This window comes from Geospiza fortis, unplaced genomic scaffold (assembly GCF_000277835.1).
Source record: "Geospiza fortis unplaced genomic scaffold, GeoFor_1.0 scaffold599, whole genome shotgun sequence".
NCBI classification, from domain to species: Eukaryota; Metazoa; Chordata; class Aves; order Passeriformes; family Thraupidae; genus Geospiza; species Geospiza fortis.
In genome coordinates this window covers 43,626-52,909 of record NW_005054605.1, presented here as the reverse complement: position 1 = coordinate 52,909, position 9,284 = coordinate 43,626, and the positions used below count along the sequence as shown (strand labels likewise).

The window sequence follows — 9,284 nt, the reverse complement described above, 5'->3', positions numbered from 1 at the left end:
TGGGGGTGGTTCTGCCATCGGTGCCCCTCGGGTTGGGTGCTCCTAGGGAAGGGGATGGTTTTGCCATCTGTGCCCCGAGGGCTGGGGGTGCCCCTGGGGCTGGGGGTGGTTCTGCCATCGGTTCTGCCCCCCGGGTTGGGCGCCCCTCGGGCTGGGGGTGGTTTTGCCATCCCTGCCCCGAGGTTTGGGGGTGGTTCTGCCATCGATGCCCATCGGGGCGGGTGCTCCACGGGCCAGGGGTGGTTCTGCCCTCGGTGCCCCTTGGGCCGGGGGTTGTTCTGCCCTCCATGCCCCCCTTGCTGGGGGTACTTCTGCCATCGGTGCCCCTCTGGGTGGGTGCTCCGAGGGCTGGGGGTGGCTCTGCCATCGGTGCCCCTCGAGTTCCTGAGGGCTGGGGGTGGTTTTACCATCGGTGCCACTGGAGCTGGGGGTGGTTCTGCCCTCCGTGCCCCTCGGGGTGGGTGCAGTGAGGGCTGGGGTTGGTTCTGCCCTCGGTGCCCCTCGGGGTGGGTGCTCTGAAGAAGGCTGGCAGTGGTTCTGCCCTCCGTGCCCCTCGGGGTGGATGCTCTGAAGAAGGCTGGCAGTGGTTCTGCCCTCCGTGCCCCTCGGGGTGGATGCTCTGAAGAAGGCTGGCAGTGGTTCTGCCCTCGGTGCCCCTCGGGGTGGATGCTCTGAAGAAGGCTGGCAGTGGTTCTGCCCTCCGTGCCCCTCGGGGTGGATGCTCTGAAGAAGGCTGGCAGTGGTTCTGCCCTCCGTGCCCCTCGGGGTGGATGCTCTGAAGAAGGCTGGCAGTGGTTCTGCCCTCCGTGCCCCTCGGGGTGGATGCTCTGAAGAAGGCTGGCAGTGGTTCTGCCCTCCGTGCCCCTCGGGGTGGATGCTCTGAAGAAGGCTGGCAGTGGTTCTGCCCTCCGTGCCCCTCGGGGTGGATGCTCTGAAGAAGGCTGGCAGTGGTTCTGCCCTCCGTGCCCCTCGGGGTGGATGCTCTGAAGAAGGCTGGCAGTGGTTCTGCCCTCCGTGCCCCTCGGGGTGGATGCTCTGAAGAAGGCTGGCAGTGGTTCTGCCCTCCGTGCCCCTCGGGGTGGATGCTCTGAAGAAGGCTGGCAGTGGTTCTGCCCTCCGTGCCCCTCGGGGTGGATGCTCTGAAGAAGGCTGGCAGTGGTTCTGCCCTCCGTGCCCCTCGGGGTGGATGCTCTGAAGAAGGCTGGCAGTGGTTCTGCCCTCCGTGCCCCTCGGGGTGGATGCTCTGAAGAAGGCTGGCAGTGGTTCTGCCCTCCGTGCCCCTCGGGGTGGATGCTCTGAAGAAGGCTGGCAGTGGTTCTGCCCTCCGTGCCCCTCGGGGTGGATGCTCTGAAGAAGGCTGGCAGTGGTTCTGCCCTCCGTGCCCCTCGGGGTGGATGCTCTGAAGAAGGCTGGCAGTGGTTCTGCCCTCCGTGCCCCTCGGGGTGGATGCTCTGAAGAAGGCTGGCAGTGGTTCTGCCCTCCGTGCCCCTCGGGGTGGATGCTCTGAAGAAGGCTGGCAGTGGTTCTGCCCTCCGTGCCCCTCGGGGTGGATGCTCTGAAGAAGGCTGGCAGTGGTTCTGCCCTCCGTGCCCCTCGGGGTGGATGCTCTGAAGAAGGCTGGCAGTGGTTCTGCCCTCCGTGCCCCTCGGGGTGGATGCTCTGAAGAAGGCTGGCAGTGGTTCTGCCCTCCGTGCCCCTCGGGGTGGATGCTCTGAAGAAGGCTGGCAGTGGTTCTGCCCTCCGTGCCCCTCGGGGTGGATGCTCTGAAGAAGGCTGGCAGTGGTTCTGCCCTCCGTGCCCCTCGGGGTGGATGCTCTGAAGAAGGCTGGCAGTGGTTCTGCCCTCCGTGCCCCTCGGGGTGGATGCTCTGAAGAAGGCTGGCAGTGGTTCTGCCCTCCGTGCCCCTCGGGGTGGATGCTCTGAAGAAGGCTGGCAGTGGTTCTGCCCTCCGTGCCCCTCGGGGTGGATGCTCTGAAGAAGGCTGGCAGTGGTTCTGCCCTCCGTGCCCCTCGGGGTGGATGCTCTGAAGAAGGCTGGCAGTGGTTCTGCCCTCCGTGCCCCTCGGGGTGGATGCTCTGAAGAAGGCTGGCAGTGGTTCTGCCCTCCGTGCCCCTCGGGGTGGATGCTCTGAAGAAGGCTGGCAGTGGTTCTGCCCTCCGTGCCCCTCGGGCAGAAGGGGCCCAAAGAGGAGTTTTTAGGGTTTAAAACTACTCCAAAGAGGAGTTTTTAGGGTTTCCAAAGAGTAGTTTTTAGGCTCGGCAGAAGGGGCCCAAAGAGGAGTTTTTAGGGTTTAAAATGTAGCACAGGATGGTAATGTAGTGATTCTTACAGGCTGTGTGTAAATGCTGTAGGATTTGTATCTTGTACTATGTTGGTTAGTGAGAATTAGAATATTCAACACAGAAGGAGATTTATTGTATTGTAATGGGAACTTCACACTCTTAGCTCTTGCCTCTTAGCTCTTACTTTTCTATGCTCTTACCCCTTTTATTCTCTTACCCTCTCATCCTCTCTCCCCCTCTCTTCTCTCAGTCCTGCTCCAGCTGTGCCTGGCAGCTCCCAGCAGCTCCCTGCACTTGGCCCTTTGCAATAAACCCCAAATTCCGCCACCTGGCTCCAGAGGTCTCTCGTGTCCGTCTGTCCCGACCGTGCTACCCCCGTCAATCGTGCAGGGGGACTCACCGAGTCGGAGAAGAGGCGGTTGGGGATCACGGGGGTCTGCTGGTCCACACACACCACCTTCTTCATGTCCTCGAAGCTGGGGTCGCTGGGCACGGCGTCGAAAAAGGGCGGGCGGTACTCCTCCACAATGCCTGTGGGACAGGGGACAGCGAGGGGTTAACCCCATCCTCATCCTCACCCTCACCTCCATCCTCATCCTCCATCCTCATCCTCACCCTCATCCTCACCCCAATCTTCACCCTCATCCTCATTCTCATCCTCACCCTCACCCTCATCCTCATCCAAGCCTTGTCCAACCTGGCCTTGGAGACTTCCAGGGATCCAGGGGCAGCTACAGCTGCTCTGGGCCAGGCCCTCACCACCATTAGCCACACTGATTTCTAATAATCATTATTCTATGGGAAATACCCAAAGAAGAAGCCTGTACAGAAGCCATGACACAGAAAAATTGCCTGGGTGCAGCAGCACCACGTTTGCCATCAAGAGACAAACGTGGAAGAGCCACAACAGGCAGAGAGGCCACAGGGTGAGGGCACCAGGAGGCCTCACAGTGCCAGACGTGTCTGCTGGCTTCCACACCATCACCATCACCTCCCAGACAGTGTCAGAGGAGAGTTGAGGGAGATCTGTAGGCATGGGAGAGACTCCTGCAGGAGCTTGCTCAAACAGCTTGCAGTGTAACACAAAAGGAAACTTTCAAGTGTTGGGAAGGCCCAGGCAGGATATTCTGCAGGATGTGCAAGGGCTGTTCCAGAGACTGCAGGACCAGGAGCCCTGGGCAAGGGCAGGAATCCCAGGAGAAGGCTGAATTCAGGCAGGTTTCCACAAGGATTTGCTAACTGGCTAAGGGGGTGCCAGAGGACTGACACTCAGCTGGGCCCTGTCACCTCCTGGAGACAGATGATTGTAGGAATGTGCCCCTTGTTTACAGAGTGACAAAACTATCCTTTGTCTCTAAAAAGGAAAAAAGCTCAGAAGTTTCTCTCCTCAATTATTGGAAAGACACCTCATAGGACCTGGGGGACTTCACCTCAAACTTAAGGATGGACAATTGGACAGGAGCCAAAAAGTCCCACCTAAGTAATTTACTAGAAAAAGAAGAGAACAAAGGATCTAATCATGTTTGTGGAGCATTTTACCAGGAGCAAGAGCCTCTTGCCCCTGGCTTGGGTTTTCTCTGTAAAGAGATTTGTTATTTTGCCTTTTATTAAAACTTTGCTGTTTCCAGCACCACCACAGAAGCCATCCTGCTGATTTTATACCATCTAAGGCAGCTGAGCTATCTTGGGTGTGAAATAGATCTCCAAGAGCTTATGAGACCTGGCTCGAAGACACCCTTACAGCAGTAGAGTTACTTTTTTTTCCTCTTGCACGTGGCTCAGTTTTTCTCTATAAAGAGTTTTGTTATTTTGCCTTTTATGAAAACTTTTCTGTTTCCAACACCACCACAGAAGCCATCCTGCTGATTTTATGCCTTCTGAGGTAGCTGAGCTCTCTTGGGTGTGTAGATCTCCAAGAGCTTATGAGACCTGACTCAAGGCGACCCTTACATCAGTGGAGTTTGGCTTTTTTTCCCTCTTCCCCCTAGCTTGATTTTTCTCTATAAAGAACTTTATTATTTTGCCTTTTATTTAAAATTTTCTGTTTCCAGCACTACCACAGAAGCCATCCTGCTGATTTTATGCCTTCTGAGGTAGCTGAGCTATCTTGGGTGTGAAACAAATCCCCAAGACTTTATAAGACCTGGCTTGAAGAGACTCTTCTATCAGTGGAGTTACTTTTTTCCCCTCTTGCACTTAGCTCTGTTTTTCTCTATAAAGAGCTTTGTTATTTTGCCTTTTCTTTAAAATTTTCTGTTTCCAGCAGCACCACAGAAGCCATCCTGCTGATTTTATGCCTTCTGAGGCAGCTGAGCTCTCTTGGGTGTGAAATAAATCTCCAAGAGCTCGTGAGACCGGGCTGGAGGAGACCCAGATCTCGATCATGGGCTGCTGGAGGGTCCCTGGAGCTGCTCCCTGCAGCATCACACCCTGGGCTGGGCACACGGGGTGGTGGCTCTGGTGTCACCGGTGGCTCCAGCACCAGCCCCACCACGAGGATCATCACGGACAGCATCCCCTGGCACTGTGGCCACCTCCCCTCAGCACCTGGTGCTCAGCCCGCCAGCTGGCCCAGCTAATGTCGCTGTAATTCTTGCATATGTCCGTGTCCCCGTGGGATTTAATGTTTCTGGGAAGCCTCGAGCCCCCAGCAGCTCCCTGCACCCCAAAACCTCAGGGTCCCCTGGAGTTCCCCCCATCCCCGATCCCCTGAAGAGTGAGGGGTCCTGGAAGGGTTAAACCCGACCGGCTGGAGGTCATTCCTACGCAAGGCTGGGGTAATTCGGAGTAAACGTGTCATCTGAGGGAGCCCTGGGGACATAAATGAGATTATCCCGGCCAGACTGCGCCTGGGGGGACCCTCCCACCCCATCCGCCCGCGCCCACCGCTTAATTAACATCTAAATGGACTTCGCCGTGATGAGCAGCGCTGGCCAGGCTGCCCCAATTCCGTTCATCCCCAGCTCGGGGGGATCCTTCCCCTTGTCCCAATCCTGAGTTCCCCGCTCGAAGCCGCTTGTTTTCTAATCAGCGCTGAACAAACAAAGCGCTGATTGAGCCTAATGGGCCCTTTAATCAGGGAGCCGGGTGCTGACACTAGATTACAGTGTTTATAATTTACAGCTAATCTTCTGGGCGAAGGAAAAAAGGGGAAAAAAAAAAAAAGGAACAAGAAAAGGAAGGAACGGAGGAGCCGGGAGCGAGCGGAGCCGGGGCCGGGAGCCGCTCACCGTTCACCACCGTTCTCCGGGTGATCTCCCAGAGCACCAGCCCGTAGGCCCAGATGTCTGTCTTCTTGTAGGACTCGAAGCAGTCGGTGCGGATCTGCTCGCTCAGCACCTCCGGGGCCATGTAGCGCTTGGTGCCCACGCGGGGGTTGTTGCCAATGTCCAGGTAATCGCTGCCCTGGGAGTGCATGACGGCCAGCCCTGGGGGGAAGGTCACGGAGGCATTTGGGATGATTTAAAGGTCATTAATTCATCTGTGAAATGCTGGGATAAGGGCCCTGAGCAGCGCTGTGCTGGTGCTGCATCCATGGGGCTCAACATCCCTGAGGTCCCAAAACCCCAGGATGCCACATCCCTGTGGCACCATCACCCTGGGGCATCACATCCCTGGAATGTTACATCCCCGGGGTGCCACATTGCTGGAGCATCACAGCTGTGGGGTTCCAATGCCCTGGAGAACCATGTCCATGGGGTTCCTCATCCCTGGGGTACCACATCCCCGGGGTACCTCATCACTGGGGTATTTAATCCCTGGGATAACTCATCACTGGATTCCTCATCCCTGGGGTACCTCATGACTGGGGTACCACATCCCTGGATACCTCATCCCTGGGGTACCTCACCCCTGGGGCACCACATCCCAGGGTATCTCATCCTTTGGGTACCTCATCCCTAGGGTATCACATCCCTGGTGTACCACATCTCTGGATTCCTCATCCTTGGGTACCACACCCCTGGGTACCCTTGGGTGCTGCAGCCCTGGGTATCACCACCCTGGGGTACCACACCCCTAAGTGCCACATCCCTGGGGCACCACAGCCCTGGAGTACCACATCCCCAGAGTACTTCATCCCCAGAGTACCTCATCCCCGGGGTACCTCATCCCTGGGGGTACCTCATCACTGGGGTACCACACCCCTGGATATCTCATCACTGGGGTACGTTATCCCTGGGACACCTCATCTCTGGGTACCCCATCACTGGGGCATCTCATTCTTGGGGTATCTCATTCTTGGGGTACCACACTCCTGGATTCCTCATCCCTGGGGTACCACATCCCCAGGGTACCACGTATCTGGAGTACCTTATCCTTGGGGTACCACACCCCTAGATTCCTCATCCTTGGGGGTACCACACCCCTGGGGTACCACAGTCCTGGGTTCCTCATCCCTGGGGTACCTCATCCCTGGATACCTCATCCTTGGGATTCCTCATCACTATGGTACCACATCATTGGGGTACCTCATCCTTGGGGTACCACACCCCTGGATCCCTCATCCCTGGGGTACCACATCCCTGGGGTACCACATCCCTGGGGTACCTCATCACTGGATACTTCATCACTATGGTACCACATCATTGGGGTACCTCATCCTTGGGGTACCACACCCTGGGATCCCTCATCCCTGGGGTACCCCATCCCTGGGATCCCTCATTCTTGGGGGTCCCCTCCATCTCACCCAGGTCTGCGATGCAGCACTGCCGGTTGCTCTTCACCAGGATGTTCCTGCTCTTCAGGTCCCGGTGGGCGATGGCAGGCTTGCCCTGAGTGCCAAAAATCTCCACGTGGAGGTGGACGAGGCCGCAGATGATGGAGGAGGCCAGGCCCAGGCAGGTGTCCACGTCCAGGGCTGTCCTCTGCAGGAAGTCGTAGAGGGAGCCGTTCTCGTGGTAGTGCGTGATGAGCCAGAGCTGCGTGCTGGAGTTCCTGGAGGTCATGTCAGAGGCGATGAAACCTGGCCAGGGACAAACAGCTGGGGTCAGGGAACCTGGGGAACAGCTGGGAAACAGCTGGGAAACAGCTGGGGTCAGGGAACCTGGGAAACACCTGGGAAACACCTGGGAAACACCTGGGAAACACCTGGGAAACACCTGGGAAACACCTGGGAAACAGCTGGGAAACAGCTGTAAATTAACTGGGACCCTGGGAAACACCTGGGAAATACCTGGGACCCTGGGAAACACCTGAGAAACAGCTGGGAAACAGCTGGGAAACAGCTGGGAAATAACTGGGAAATACCTGGGACCCTGGGAAACAGTTGGGGTCAGGGACCCTGGGAAACAGCTGAGAAACAACTGGGGTCAGGGAACCTAAATAACTGGGAAATAACGCCTGGGATCATGGGAAACACCTGAGAAACACCCGGGACCATGGGACAGGGAGAAACACCTGGGATGAGGGAACCTGGGAAACAGCTGGGAAACACCTGGAATCAGGGACCCTGAGAAACACCTGGGATCAGGGAACCATGGAAGCACCTGGGAAACACCTGGAAAACAGCTGGGAAACAGCTGGGACCATGGGTAACAGCTGGGGACACAGACCCTGGGAAACACCTGGGATCAGGGAACCTGGGAAACACCTGGGATCATGGGAAACACCTGGGATTAGAAACCCTGAGAAACACCTGGGATCATGGGAAACACCTGGGAAGTACCTGGGGACACAGAACCTGGGAAACACCTGAAACACCTGGATCAGGGACCCTGTGAAACACCTGGGGACACAGACCCTAACACCTGGGATCATGGGAAACACCTGGGAAACACCTGGGATCAGGGACCCTGAGAAGCACCTGGGAAATACCTGGGAAACACCTGGGATCAGGGACAGGGAGAAACACCTGGATCAGGGACCCTGTGAAACACCTGGGGACACAGACCCTGGAAAACATCTGGGATCACAGACTCTGGGAAACACCTGGGATCAGGGACAGGGAAGAACACCTGGGATCAGGGACCCTGTGAAACAGCTGGCATCACACGCCCACCCTGCAGCTGCCCCCCGCTCCCAGCCCTCCCGGCTCACCCAGGATGTTGTCGTGCCGCAGCAGGACGGTGTTGTAGATCTCCGTCTCGCGGAACCACGACTGCTCGTCCCGCGAGGAGAAGATCTTGACGGCCACGCTCTCGCCGTGCCACACGCCCCGCCACACCTCGCCGTAGCGACCTTTACCTGCCACAGCCGTGCCACCGCCTCACCCAGTGCCCCCAGGACCCGCGGGCAGCGCCTGGATCCCGTGTGGGAGAGCCCTGGAGCAGCACGGGGGTCCTTGGCCAACATCTGCTCACCCACCCAGCTGCTCCCTCCCTCCCCAGGCAGCAGGACGGGGGAAGAACTTGGGGTTTGTCCTAAATTGCAAGATAAGTGTGAATTCTATTGCCGTATGTCGGAAGTGGGGCAGTTAACCTCTGTTAATTGGGCAGTTAACTTCTGTTAATTGGGCAGTTCTCTTCTGTTCTTTGGGCAGTTATCTTATGTTAATTTGGGCATTTATCCTCTGTTAATTGGGCAGTTATCCTCTGGTAACTGGGCAGTTATCCTCTGTTCATTGGGCAGTTAACTTCTGTTAATTGGGCAGTTAACTTCTGTTAATTTGGGCAGACATCTTCTGTTAATTGGGCAGATATCTTCTGTTAATTGGGCAGATATCTTCTGCTCATTGGGCAGTTTTCTTTATCTCTGCCACAATCCTCCCTCCAGGATATATCTCCTTTTAATGGGCCACTAATTATTAATTATCTTCTGTTCATGGGCCGGTGAGTGTCCCTGCATGGCTGATGAAATTCCATCATCCCACGGGGAGATGCTCCGCCCAGGGGGAGGAGCCAAACATTCCTACCTGGATCTAATCTGGGGTTTCAAACATTCCTACCTGGATCTAATCTGGGGTTTCAAACATTCCTACCTGGATCTAATCTGGGGTTTCAAACATTCCTACCTGGATCTAATCTGAGATTTCAAACATTCCTACCTGGATATAATCTGAGATTT

General features: G+C 56.5%; 1 protein-coding gene across 1 annotated transcript in view; it reads right to left on the bottom strand.

The window, feature by feature from the left end:
• ACVRL1 (activin A receptor like type 1) overlaps positions 1–9,284 on the bottom strand; it is a 27,972-nt gene that overhangs the window by 5,581 nt on the left and 13,107 nt on the right. The window contains exons 6-9 of the mRNA XM_031064557.1: positions 8,319–8,465; positions 6,970–7,245; positions 5,513–5,710; positions 2,611–2,813 (exon numbers count right to left, since the gene is read on the bottom strand). Coding sequence (XP_030920417.1) covers positions 2,611–2,813; positions 5,513–5,710; positions 6,970–7,245; positions 8,319–8,465 — 824 coding nt within the window. The remainder of the gene's footprint in view (positions 1–2,610; positions 2,814–5,512; positions 5,711–6,969; positions 7,246–8,318; positions 8,466–9,284) is intronic.